This window comes from Apodemus sylvaticus, chromosome 9, assembly GCF_947179515.1.
Source record: "Apodemus sylvaticus chromosome 9, mApoSyl1.1, whole genome shotgun sequence".
Lineage (NCBI taxonomy): Eukaryota > Metazoa > Chordata > Mammalia > Rodentia > Muridae > Apodemus > Apodemus sylvaticus.
The window spans coordinates 106317909-106332169 of NC_067480.1; the positions used below are offsets into that span (position 1 = coordinate 106317909).

The window sequence follows — 14261 nt, forward strand, 5'->3', positions numbered from 1 at the left end:
GATTTATTCATCTTTTTGGATTTTAGAGGTAGGGTCTCTGTGAAATCCAGGCTGAACTTGTGATCCTCCAGCTTCACAAAGGCTGGAATTACAGGCATGCGCTACCATATCAAGCAACAGTTTTGGATTTAATAAAATTCAAAGCCTAGGTGAATAGTTCCTCTTGTATTTTATTTCTTTTTTTCTTAAATGCTATTCATTAAGCCAGAGGAAAAGGAGGAATTTACATCAAGTTTTTTTCCTGTTTTTTATTTTAGAAGTATACATTTACATTTAGGCCTATGTTTAATTTGAATTAGTTCTTGTACATGTATCAGGTAAGCATTGGGGCATTTATAACTAAGGCTGCCTACCTGGGCTTTGATCCCAGAGACCCACATGGTAGAAGAAGAGAACTGGCTTCCACAAGTTGTCTGATTGCTACAAGTACACCATGGAATATGTACAACCACACACATACTCATAAAATAATGTAAAAAAAAAAGTGGGGAATTGGCAGGGAGAAACCGGGTGTGGTTCTGGCACATGTCCTTATTCCTAATAATAGGGAGGCAGAGGCAGGCCAGTTTCTGAGTTCCAGAGGTTGGCAGAGGCTACATGGTGGGATCCTGTCTCAAAAAATTATAATTCTAAATTTACATATATATAAATTTATATTGTGATTATACATACATATATATGTATGTATGTATGTGTGTGTATATATATAATTTTCATCGAATTGCTTTGGTGCCTTTGTCAACAGTTGATATTTTCTGTCTACCTTCTATTCTGTTTCAATAATAGAAATTCTATTCTATTGTTTCCATCAGCCAATAACACATAGACCTGTAGTGTCAGTTTTGTGTTGGTGGACCCAACACTGGAGAAAATCATTTTGAGAGGTCGGTCATACCTCTTAACTGTTGATAAGAGTTCACTCATGAAGTTACCTAGATCTTGAGTTTTCTTTGTGGGAAGATTATAATATACAAATTAAGTTTCTTTAAAAGAGATGCAGACTGGTTCTGGTGAAGGTGGCAGCTTCCTCTTTGTCTTCCTCTTCCTCCTTTTGGGTACTGAACATGGAGCCTGCACCTGGGCAAGTTCTCTGCCAAGGAGCCACACTTGTGGGCTCACTGTATCTTCTTGAGTTACATTGTTTTGTTACTTTGTCGTGGAATGTCAGCTTTGGGTAACTTCCATGGGCAAAAAAGTTGTTCATAATGTACCTAGGTTTTGTTTCAATGTCTGTAGAGATGTTTCCCTTCTCACTGGACACCTGAGATGCCTTCCCTTTTTTTTTTTTATTTTATATTTGACCCTGATCAGGCAGGCTAGAGCAGTGGTTCTCAATCTGTGTGTTGCAACCACTTAGGGGTCTCCTAAGACCATTGGAAGATAAATATTCACGTTTTGATTCATAACAGGAGCAAAATTACAGTTATGAAGTAGCAATGAAAATAGTCTTATGGTTGGGGGGGGGGGCGTCACCACAACAGGGAGAATTGTATTAAAAGGTTACAACATTTCCTCAAAACACTGGCTTTCAATTTCATTGCCTAGTCTTCCCAGTGGTGCTTGCATTTTTAATGGACTATAGCATTGACTCTGAAGGAGAACAAACACACTGGAGAGAAGTTTGTGGCTCACAGACACTAAAGAATTTTCTACCTACCTCTCAATAGGACAAGTTTGCTGACTCCTACGCTATATGCCTAGGCAACGTGTGTAAAAGTTTTTGTTTTTGTTTTTGTTTTTTAACCTAGGTGTAGTGGCCACACAATTGGGCCAGCAAGATGGTTTGGTATGTAGAGGTGCTTGCTGCCAAGTCTGACAGAGTTCAATCCTTGGGTGCTACATGGTGGAGGGTGGGAAATGACTCCTGCAAGTTGGCCTCTGACCTCCACATCCTCACTGTGACATGATGTGAGGGCGCTCACACCCAGCCACCAAATATATAATATAAAAACAAAACAAAACAGGGAATTGTATAGAATCTTAAGCCAGATGAGTCTCAGCCCCTGCCTGGGCTGCAGTCCTACCCTAATTCATCCCCAGGTCTTTCCCACCAAGAAGTGTTTGTTCTGTCTGTCTGGAATCACTTTTTCTAATGTAGGATAGGGATTTTTTTTTAAAAAAAATTTATCCAAGCTGGGGAGATGGCTCAGTGGGTCAAGTATTTGGCACAGAAGCTTGAGGAGCAGCGTTTTGATCCTTAAAGGCCGTGTAAAAGCCAACAGGCACGTGGGAGTCCCAGCACATAGTCAGGAGCCAGAGCGGGGAGCCCCAAGGCAAGCTGGCTCTCATGATTAGCCAGATTCGGCTGGCTCTGGGCTCAGGAAGAGAGGCCTTGTCTGTATAAGTAAATCGGAAAATCTTCAAAAACATCCAGCATCAACTTTGGGCTCCCATAGCCACGATGTTCACTAATTTGCCCCCACACATGAACACACATACAAATATACACTCTACGTATATATACCCCAGATTCATATAATTTTAATTAAAACTCTCCAATATAAGCCAGGCAGTGGTGGCACATACTTTTAATCCCAGCACTTGGGAGGCAAGTTCAAGGCTAGCCTGGTGTGCAGAAGACAGCCAAAGCTACACAGAGAAACCCTCTCTCAAAAAACAAAACACAAAATAATTTCTGCAAAACAAAAACATCCAAACCCCTCCAATATATATTTGAATTATTTCTAAATAATTACTGAAACTATTTAAAATGTAAGACAACCTGATGCTGAACTCAACAATGAAACAAGATATATTACACCAAGAATCAGTCAGCTGGACATGGTAGGCCATATCTTTGATCCCAGCACGTGGGAGGCAGAAGCAGGCAGATCTCTGAAATTGAAGCCAGCTGGTCTGCAGAGTAAGATCTGGGACAGCCTGGGCTACACTGAAAAACCCTGTCAGAACATGGTCCAAGGATGGAATCTTTCAAGGGGATTCTGAGTGCGTGTGAAAACTCCAGGAAGATGAGACAAGAGTCTCAGTCTCTTCAAACACACACACTTGCTCTTGGACTATGCTTTTTGCCCCTCTCAGGTGTATAGGACAAAGTGAGTTAACTTCAGATTGTTTTTTACAACTGGCTATTTGTTTTTATGCCTCTACGGAAAAACACGGTATTTTTTGCCGTGTGTGATTTGTTCACTACATGTGGCTTCTTTGTGTGATTGGATAATTTACTCTTGTGACTCCTCCTCCTCTTATTTTTAGATTTACTTATTTATTAAAGTACACTGTAGCTGTTTTCAGACACCTCAAAAGAGGGCATCAGATCTCATTACAGATGGTTGTGAGCCACTATGTGGTTGCTGGGATTTGAACTCAAGACCTTTGGAAGAGCAGTCAGTGCTCTTAACCTCTGAGCCATCTCTCCAGCCCCTCATGCCTCTTCCCCCCCCCCCACCTCCAAGCCAGGGTTTCTCTGTGTAGCCCTGGCTGTCCTAGAGCTCACTCTGTAGACCAGGCTGGCCTGGAACTCAGAAATCCACCTGCATCTGCCTCCCAGAGTGCTGGGATTACTGCCTGGCTCTCATGCCTCTTAACCCGCAGAGTATAAATTGTCTGATGCTCTGAAGAACACTGGCTATTGTGTGAGACTTCAGTCCCTCTCCTGTTTAGGCTCTGCTCTCCCAGGTTCATACTGCCAACTGGAGCAGTAAACAAAAAACCCTGTCTGGAGAGGGCTGGAGAGATGGCAAGACAGCTTAAGAGCACTGACTGTTCTTCCAGAGGTCCTGAGTTCAAATCCAGTGACCACATGGGATCTGTAATGGGATCTGATGCTCTCTTTTGGTGTGCATGTAGACAGTATGCTTATATACATAAAATAAATCTTAGGGGCTGAAGAGATGGCTCAGTGGTTAAGAGCACTGACTGCTCTTCCAGAGGTCCTGAGTTCAAATCCCAGCAACCACATGGTGGCTCACAACCATCTATAATGAGATCTGATGCCCTCTTCTGGGGTGTCTGAAGACAGCTACAGTGTACTTATAATAAATAAACAAATCTTTAAAAATCTTTAAAAAAAAACACTCTAAAAAAACAAATGAAAAAACCCCCAAACACACTTCCCATGAAGGTTGGAGCTATGTCTCAGATGCGAGGAGCACTTGCTGTGCCCAGGTGGGGCCCTTATAACTTGTAAGTTCAGTTTTCTCGTACCCCACATCTTCTGGTCTCCCGAGGGTGTCCACATACACTTGGCATCACTCTCATGGATAAATACACATTTAAAATTTATATGGTAAAAGGGAAAGTGTTAGAGGAAAAACTCCTAAATGTTTGTGGAATGTATTGCTTTGTTAATATGAATAGCTTATTAAAATAATTTAGCATTCATAATATTTAAAATAAGTATTGCATTACATTTTATATTTACATTTAAATATGAATATTCAAAAACTCATATATACATATGTATTGGAAATAGAATTATTTTAAAGATTTATTTATTATATGTAAGTACACTCTAGCTGTCTTCAGACACACCAGAAGAGGGCATCAGATCTCTTTACAGATGGTTGTGAGCAACCATGTGGTTGCTGGGATTTGAATTCAGGACCTTCAGAAGAGCAGTTGGCACTCTTACCCACTGAGCAATCTCTCCAGCCCCAGAAATAGAATTTTTAAAAGTAGTTTTCTTTTTAAAAATTTTTTAATTTTATTTTCTTGAGAATTTCATATATGAGTATTGTATTTATATCAATCTCCTTCCCCCTCTTTCCTCAAACACTGTCATTTCCCTCCCACTCCTGAAGTTCATAGCCTATTATTCTTTAACCATAATTGATGTGTGTGTGTATAAGTATTTAGTGAGATAATTTAGCATTGCTCATATGTATTTAGGACTGACCTTTTGGGACTGGATAGCCTATCAGGGGCTTGACCAGGAGAAGACTGAGTCTCTCTCTCTTTCTCTCTCTCTCTCTCAGTGGCTGTTAATTGCTTGTAGAGATGGTCTTGTTAAACACTAGTTTCTAATTTAAACTCAAACTAGTATTCTGTAATTATGCCTCATATAGACCAAGATTATTCTACTATTGTAAACATTGCTCCTATTAAAAATTATTCTCAGCCGGGCGGTGGTGGCGCATGCCTGTAATCCCAGCACTTGTGAGGCAGAGGCAGGTGGATTTCTGAGTTCAAGGCCAGCCTGGTCTACAGAGTGAGTTCCAGGACAGCTAGGACCACACAGAGAAACCCTGTCTCGAAAAACCAAAAAAAAAAAAAAAACAAAAAAAAAAAAAAACAAAAAACTAACAACAACAACAACAACAAAAAAACCCCCAAAAAAACCCAAAAACCACAAAAAAACAAAAAACACAAACAAACAAACAAAAAACAACAAATTATTCTCAGCTAGGCATGTGTGGCACATGCCTTTAGTTCCAACACCAGGGAGGCTGAGGCAGGCATGTCTCTGAGTTTAAGGCCAGCCTGGTCTACTTTGGTTTACTTTGATTCCTTGTTTCAGAGGGTTCAGTACCTGAACCCAGTGAGGAAAAGCATCATGGTGGAGTAGGGGTGCTTGGCAGAGCAAGCTGTTCTCCTTACGTTGGCCAAGAAGCAAGATGGGGCGGGGTCCCAGTATTCCCTTGTTTGGTTACTGTTCTATTGCTGTGAAGAGACCCCATGACCATGGCAACTCTTCATTAAAACAAGCATTTAACTGAGGCTTGCTTAGAGTGTCAGGGGTTTAGTCCACCATCATGGTGGGAAGCATGACAGCACACAGGTAGACTCGGTGCTGGAAAAGTAGCTGGGTGTCCCACATATGGACCTGTAGGCAGCAGGAAGGCCAGAGGGAGGCTGGGCCTGGCTTGGGCCACACCCCCCAGTGACATACTTCCTCCAACAAGGCCACACCTCCTCAGTCCTTCTCAGGCAGTGCCTGTCCCTGATGACAAAGCATTCATATATAGAGAGCGCACGGAGGCCATTCTTATTCAGACCGCATCCCCAGAAACAGCCCACCTCTGCTGATCTTCCAGTTAAGTCCTGCCTCCTAAAGAGTATGTCATCCTCACAGGCTGGTGACCAGACCCTTCCAGAAGCTCCACCTCTGCACCAAGGTTGACCACCGAGGTCCGTCCCCTCCTGTTAATGTGCTAAGTTGACCAATACGGTATTCCTGGTGGTTCTAGCTCCAGTTGGCTTACGTTGAGTTTCGTTCTGTGAATCCTAGGTCCTGTTGATACGTTCCCATCTTTAGGTTGCAGGATTGACCTCAGAGAGCTGAGATGGTGAACAGAGAGACTGAGGGTCACGAGTGTCCCTCTTGGTCCCTGACTCATCCCTTTCCCAGTGTGACCTCACAGAGCACGGATTCCACAGCATCCTGGAACTCAGGGCTGTCGTATCTGCGAGAAATCCAGGAGAATGGCTCTTCCCTGACGGCATGCTGGCTGTGGCAAAAATGAGCGACACTGTGTTCTTCTCCTTTGTTATCTTCCTGGGCAGCTATTGGGGCACAGAGTCCCTGTCTATCCCTGTGACTGAAGGTATCATCACAAGTATATTGTCATGGCAACTGGAGGGATGGAAGAGTCCCAGGGAGCCTCAGCCAGGCTGGCTGGTGGGCCCCTCCTGCCGAGGCTGGGATGGTGAGCCCTCCTCCTGTCCTACTTCCTTTACCTGAGCTTGCCTACCTGTGACGCTCCCTCAAATTCTAGAGCTTCGCAAAACTATTCTGTATTTAGAAACATCAACCCTTTATTAAAAAAATATTTTTTGAATATCTCACAAGAAGAAAGATCGATAGAAAGAACAGCTATATGCAAACCTCTCCATCTTATCCACACATACATATTTTAAAATTAGTATATACGAAGCTAGGAGGTGGTGGCTCACACCTTTGATCCCAGCCCTCAGGCAGGAGGCCGAAGTAGTTAGATCTCTGTGAGTTTGAGGCCAGCCTGGTCTACATAGTGAGCTTCAGGACAGCCAAGGCTACATAGAGTATATACTGATTATACACAACAGGCTATGACATTTTTCTGTGTGTAGTGTATTTGTTTAAATTCACCTGTTACCTCTTGTTCCCACCTCACTCACGCCCTTCCTTACCCCAGTTAGTCCCACCTGTAATTTCATCTCTTTTAAAAATAGCCCAGTGAGTTGCATTATGTCCCTTAGAGCAGGTTGGGGGAGTTGTCTATAGAAGTGCCTTGTTAGTGGCTACACTGCTGAAGAATGTCTACCCCCTCCCCAAATCATTAACTGCAGGTAAATGCTCAGGGAGTCAGGGAGACCTTGTGAGCTCATTCTCCCTCTGTGGACAGGGTGTCGGCTAGTGTAAAGTGGAGGTTTTGTGCAGGTAATCATGGCTGTTGTGTGTGCACTCGTGCAATGGCTGCACCATACTTGGAAGTCAGTAATCCACACACTCCACATCTTCCTTTGCCTCTTACATTCTTGTCTCCCTTCTGCAACGTTCCCTGCAGCTTGGAAGGTCGGCTAGACGCCCCATGTGCGTCTGCGGGTTCCCACCTCACTCACTCTTGTTTCTCTGATCAACTGTGAGTCTCTCGTCACCACTGCTCCTGCAAGAGGAAGTGACTGACTGAAGCAGCCGTCAGTGCCCGTCTATAGGCACAAACGGTTACTTGACACGTATGTCCTGACTATGGAGCAGGACTGTAGCTTCTGTGCTAGAGTCTATGACCTCTCAACCATGGGTTTTGACCAGGCTTAGGGTACCAGGCATGAATTCTCTCTTACAGTGGACCTCAAATCCAATTAGAATCTGGTTGGTTGCCTCCTATAACTGATTTGCTTCTGTGGTACCGATGGGTATAGTTTGCCTGGCTAATTGGTAGTGTAGCATGCAGGATCTGTGTCTTAGACTTGATGGCAGGACCTGGAGAGATGGCTCATTGATTAAGAGGATTTGTTACTTTTGCAAAGAACCCAGGTTTGATTTCCAGCAACCACATTGTGGCTCACAATAATCCATCACTTGAACTCCAGGGGATCTGACACACACACACAGCATGCTTACACACATGCAGGCAAAACATTCATACACATAAAGACAAGGACAATTTCTCCCCAGCAGTCTGAATGGCACCTTCTAACACTTCGAGGGGCACTTCCAATCTAGCACAGCTTGATTTCTCTGGCTTGCTACCAGAACCTGTGGTATCTTCAGTAAAAGGCCCTTACCATTGCTGCTGGGCATCCAACAGCAGTACCAACTTTCTGTATTAGTTATTATTTTTGTGTCTCAAATATAATGTTCATCTATATGTATCCCCCACCCTGTGCAGGGTGCATAGACTGTCTGGGGTATAATACCAAACAGGAACTAAATTTATTTGCCTCCTTCACTATTGCATGGATAGAAGATTCATTTTAAACTTGTACACTGTTCTCTGGAGCCTTGATGAAATTGGGGGACCTCTTGCTCTGCCCCACCTACAGTGGGAGCCATTGCTTTGTCCAGCATATCCACACTGTGTATTATGCTGCCTTCCCTTGGTTACAAAGTCATTTATAGCACATGTCACAAATGCTATGGTGTTCAATAAAAAGCACTGTTCTCCTGTTTATCATATTTATATTCATATTATTATTATTCATATTATTATTATTTGTGTGCATGCATGGAGGTCAGAGGACACATGAATGGAGGTCAGTTCTTTCCTGTGGGCCCCAGGGGTCAAACTCAGGTCATCAGGCTCGAAGGCAAGTTTCTCCTTTACCCAGGACAATGGAGCAGGAGGGAACACCTTATCACCCGGCCAACGTGTCTCCCTGAACAGCCAGCCAAGCCATGTGACAGACCTAATATGAAGAAGGTTTATTGGTGAGAAGGAAAAGAGGTAGAGGCAGAGAACGGGTACAGAGAAGGACAGAAAAAGAGAGAGAGGAAGAAGCTGGCTGGAACAGGTCGAGGGGGAGGGAGAGGGAGAAGGGGAGAGGGAGGGAGGGTGTGTGTGTGTGTGTGTGTGTGAGAGAGAGAGAGAGAGAGAGAGAGAGAGAGAGAGAGAGAGCAGACAGAGACAGAAACAGAGAGAGAGGGAGGGAGAGAAAGAAAAAAGAGAGAGGAGAGAGAGGAGAGAGAGCGCTCTGGGTAGCTGAGTTCTTACAGGCCAGGTTGGCTTGCACCTGGCAGGCAGAGAAGCAAGCTGTTGCTAGGTAGCTGTTGGGCGGAGCCTAGAGGAATTGCTAACACCCCTGAGCCACCTTTTAAACCTACTTGCTCTCTTAATAAAGGCCCAAAGCTGTGGTAGTGATGCAGTCCATTTAAACAGGCCAGAGAAAAGAAACAGACAAATGTTCTTGACTATGGGAAGAGAATTGAAGGTTGCAGTTGATAAAATATGTAGTTGGCATGGACTGAACTCAGACCCTGAACGTGGGCTTTACTCCTAACTTCTCAGCCCCAGAGTGAATTTTCTATTCATGCAACTGAAGAAGGAAACTTTTGGAATGACCTACAAATGTATTTACTGGCTATGAAAGAGTGAGTCTTTGTGTTCTCAGTTGTTAATTGCTGGGCGGTATAAATGTTAGCTCTCGCACCTGCCCAAAAAAGAAAGTCAAGTTGCAATGGTCAGGGCAGCCCTCAAAGCTAACTGGATGAGTAAGGAGTGGGGCTTTTTGTATAATAAAAGCTGGCGGCTGGAACTAGGGCAGAAGGATGGACACATTGACAGGTGGGAACAGACGCAGGACAGAAGGGAGACTTGGACTGAACATGGAGGACAGCAGGAAGAGTCATCTGGAGACAGGCAACTTCAGAGAAATCAGTTCAAGTTACATGAGCTAAGAGATTGACCCAGGTAATAGGCCAAGAGCTTATAGTATACAGTCATCTCTGTGTCTTTATAATTAAACCACAGTCGACCCCCGAAAGTCCCACAATAGCAAACAAAACTAGTGCCTGTTTGGTATTATACCACAGACAGCAAAAGTTACTGCCACCAAGCATAAGTAGCAGTTAAAATGGAAGAAACAGTACATATGAGAGAAAACACACGTGGGCTTTGGTACTGTATACAGGCTCAGCTGTCCACTGGGATCTTAGACTGTATCCTGCGTGTAGAGTTGGTGCACAGAGGTGAAAGCTATTTATGCATTTTTGACATAGGGTTGTGAAGTCCAAGCTGGCCTTGAGCTTGCAATAGAGGCAAGGTTGGCCAAGAATTCCTGGTCCTGGCCCCATTTACCTGGAAAATACTGGGATCCCAGGTGTGCGCTGTCATGCTTGCCTGACCAGTGAGTGATGTAATCACAGACTCTTGTTTCTCTTGCAGGTGTGGAGAATTTCTCCTCAAGTTCCAACCATCTTGAGGAAGATATGGCTAAGCTATTTGGTAAGTAGTCTCCTGTGGAATCTGAGGCTGGATTTGAAGAAGTCACCTCTTCCTAGTGGTTTGGGTAGGAGGGAAGGAGAGTATTCTGTCTTGTGGCTAAGAATCAGTTCCTCTAAGCATTCAAGTACCCCAAAATTAAGCAAATGGGGTGATTAACCAAACCTTGGTAAGATCTTTGCTTCTCAAAATGGGGGCATATGGTGGGGTCATTACCACCATCTGGAAGATCACTGACGCCATGACCCACCTTAGCCATCATGTCACTCCTGCCTGGATGATTTCAGCTTAGCGGACAGCATGAGGCCCCAGGCCGAGCTGGGATCCGCCAGGGGAACATTAGAAGACACTTCTCCACATCCTTAGTATTTGATTCAGCGGAGGGGTATCTTTATAGCGCTACGAGTCAAATCCAGAGCCTCATGCTTGCTAAGCAAGTATCCTACCGTTGAGCTGCAGCCCTGGTTCTGTAAGGTTTATGTGTGTGTTGTTTTTGTTTCAAGACAGGGTCTCACTATGCAGCTTTGGCTGACCTCCCACTCAGAGACCCAGCTCTCTCTGCCTCCTGGTTGTTAACATTAGAGGTGTGCATCACCAGACCCAGACAGTAAATCTGGGCGACTCCAGGCTGAGAATTGCTGATCCTCTACAAGTCAGGGGAGCAGAGGCGGAGGGAACAGTTCTGACTCACAGCGGTCTGCAGAGGAAGCGCTGGATGGCAGAGACACACCTTCTGCAGGGTGGAGGCTCTTCATGCTTTCTGTGGGTAGCCCTTCCTCGCAGGCTCCACTTCTTCCTCTTGAGGTCTGCTCAGCCTTGGGCTGGAGTCCTGCCTGCTTGGACACCAGACTTTTCTTTTCTCTCAGCCCAACCCTGGCTTTGCTGTTCTTTATAGACATATTCCACTGCTAATGCGATACAATGCGTGGTTTCTGTTAAAGCAGCTCAGGTTAAAGCCAGTTGCTTTGAGATCATCTGGTCCTTCTCCGATGGTTGTCTCTCTATGCACAATGGATCCTGCAGCTCTAGACATTGCATCCAGGCATCCTGCTTTCCAGACAGGGAAATGCAAGCTCAGCGTTTTACAGTTAAAATTTTAATTTTTTATTCAAGCTGGACATGGTGGCATGCATCTTTAAAACCAGTTTTTAGGAAGCAGAGGGAAGCTATTGTGTGTTCCAGGCTAGCCTGGTCTACAAAGACCAACTAAGGGTATATAGTGAGACCCTGTGTCAACCACCCTCCAAAATATATAAAATTGATAAAATTTTCTCTCTAGAGAAGCAATACTCTTTTTGGGGTCCCAGTTGTCTTTTGAGGACCTCTATGTGTTGTGTGGCCTCAATTTATCTACCAAGGAGGGTGGGAAAGGAAGTTTCTTTGAGGGTGTAGATGTTCACACCTTTGAGGTTTCAACCACAGACTAGATGCAGAAGGAGGTGGCAGCACCTTGGAATGAAAAAGCATAGTCTCTGCGACAGAAAGCCTGTTTTTCTGTGAATGACATTCTCTGTGAATGACACCTGTGTTTCTTGTGTGGTACACTCCGTTTCCATCCTGGCCCCCGTGGTCCACAGAGCAGAGCGTTGACGTACTCTCAAACTGCTCTGTGATTGCTATTCTAAGATTGGCAGCGAGGTGTTTGGCCCCAGGCCCAGTGTTCACACTCTTCCTATGCTCAGTGCCTTACAGACACTGTTACATTCAGATTCACAAAAGTCTTGTGAGTTAAAAACTTCCCCATCCTACTGGTGAGGCTACCAAAGATCTAAGATGTGAAGCTATTTGCCCAAGATCATGTCCTAGCTGGGATTTGATTTTGTATCTAATGGCCCCAAATCATAGTGAGCTTCATAGCGCCAAATGAGGGGAAGGATAATGGCCTAGACTGTTGGTTCATGAAGACAGTTAGCATGCAATCACATTCAGGAATGGGGTTCATTAGAAGAAAGGGCCGCTAGACCACGACAGGGCCTGGACTCAGGAGAGCGTTAGAAAGGAACAGTACAGCACAGTAAATCCAGCACAGTGGGGCCTTGGCAGTAGAGGCATCACCATTGAAATCTCCAGCATTTAGTAAGAATGTGTGTTAGTTCCTTTGTAGTTGCTGTGATAAACACGGGGACTACTGAGGGAAGAAAAGGGTTCATTTGGGCTTATGGCTCCTGAGGAATAGAATTAATAATGGTAGAGAGGGCATAGCAGAAGGACTAGGAAACTGGCTGACAGCATTTATGTTTACATACAGGAAGAGGGACACACACACACACACACACACACACACACGCTCGTGCATTCTCGTGTACACACAAGCATACTCAATGTGCATACAGGCACACAAGCACACACATGCACATAAGCACACTGGTATGCACACATGTACACAAGCACACACATGTGCACACATGCACACACAAACGCACTCGCACATACACATGCACACACTCGCACACGATTGAACAGAAAGTGGGGTGAGGTTATATACCCTCAAAATCTGTTCCAGCGATATACTTCCTCTAGCAAAGCTGTAACAGTCCTATAATTTCCCCCAAAGAGCACCACTAACTGAGGACCAAATGTTCAAACGCACAGGCCCATGGGAGGCATTGCTCACTTAAACTACTCCAGAGGGACAGCTTAAGATAAGAAAAAGATAGTCATCACAACAGGGTCAGGTGAGGCCCAGAGGAGAGTCTTTGGAGAAATCCTGCTCGTAAAGGAATCTGCTTTTCGCATCACTTCACGTACGTGTGTGTGTGTGTGTGTGTGTGTGTGTGGGTGTGTGTGTGTGTGTGTGTGTACACACGGTAGGCATTCCACCCAAGTCATTTAGTCTGCTCTAGCCTGCATCAGGAGCATGGGGAGCGGATATTGGGTAGAACCATTCATTAGGTACTGTGAAAACCGTACACAGCATGTGACAGACAGCTCGACTCTGTCCCAGGGCAGAGCTGGGGAGGGTGGGGTTTAAGGAGATAGGAAAGGGGTGTCCTGTTTCTTCAGGCTGTTGGCTCTGGACTCTTAGAGTAACTAGCATCTTAAGGAAACAGGCCCTAGACCTAACACTGGGAGAGACAACATCTCAAATAAAGAAAGGATGTGAGTCTTAGAAACCTAAGAAAGACATTTGCTTGTGTGTGGGGCAGCTTGGGAACAGACTCAGAGGCATGCCAGAATGACTACAGGAACTAGACCAGTAATCCTCGACCTTCCTAACACTGCTTTAATACAGTTCCTGACGTTATGGTGACCCCCCCCCCCAACATGAAATTATTTTCATTGCTACTTCATAACTGTAATTTTGCTACTGTTATGAATCATAATGTAACTATCTGTGTTTTCTAATGGTCTTAGGTGACCCCTATGAAAGGGTCATTTGACCACAGAGGGGTGGAGGCCCACAGGTTGAGAAACTGAGACGTGGGCAGAGTTCCTGCCCTCTGTGCTTGGTGAGTGGTGTCCTCTGCCTGGGATATCCGGTGCAATCATGATTCTGTGGTTATGCTGGCATCGTAAAGCAGCAGAGCATCCTACAGCCACAGATTTGACCTCTCATTCATTCACGCATCCATGCATGCACTAGGTGGGTACCGAACAAGATAGACCCCACTCACATCCGGCACTAACGATCTTGTGTGCTTCTCTTTAGATGAGATCTCGCTTCAGGTGTTTCCCAGCAATCTAGATGGCGCAAGAACAGCTAGCAGACTGATCACGGGCAGAGACGTGAATGAAAGCAAGTATATGTCAGTGGGTTCAAAGTGCATGTGTGTTTATAGGCTGTGTGGTAGTGGCTCTGCTGTTCTGTGACTTACTTGAAAAGCCTTGAAACCAGCTATCGACGGGGTGCTGCCAAACCCTCACTGTAACCTTCATCGTTTATGGAGCCTGTGGTTAAAGTATGACTGCGCCTGTTAAATTTGGGGAGGGAGGAATCCCTGT

At 44.8% G+C, this 14261-nt stretch overlaps 1 protein-coding gene across 1 annotated transcript in view; it reads left to right on the forward strand.

The window, feature by feature from the left end:
- Window positions 1-6418: 6418 nt before the first annotated feature.
- C9H2orf92 (chromosome 9 C2orf92 homolog) overlaps window positions 6419-14261 on the forward strand; it is a 49535-nt gene continuing 41692 nt past the window's right edge. Inside the window, exons 1-3 of the mRNA XM_052193722.1 lie at window positions 6419-6503; window positions 10263-10322; window positions 13969-14055. Of these exons, the coding sequence (XP_052049682.1) occupies window positions 6419-6503; window positions 10263-10322; window positions 13969-14055 (232 nt within the window). The remainder of the gene's footprint in view (window positions 6504-10262; window positions 10323-13968; window positions 14056-14261) is intronic.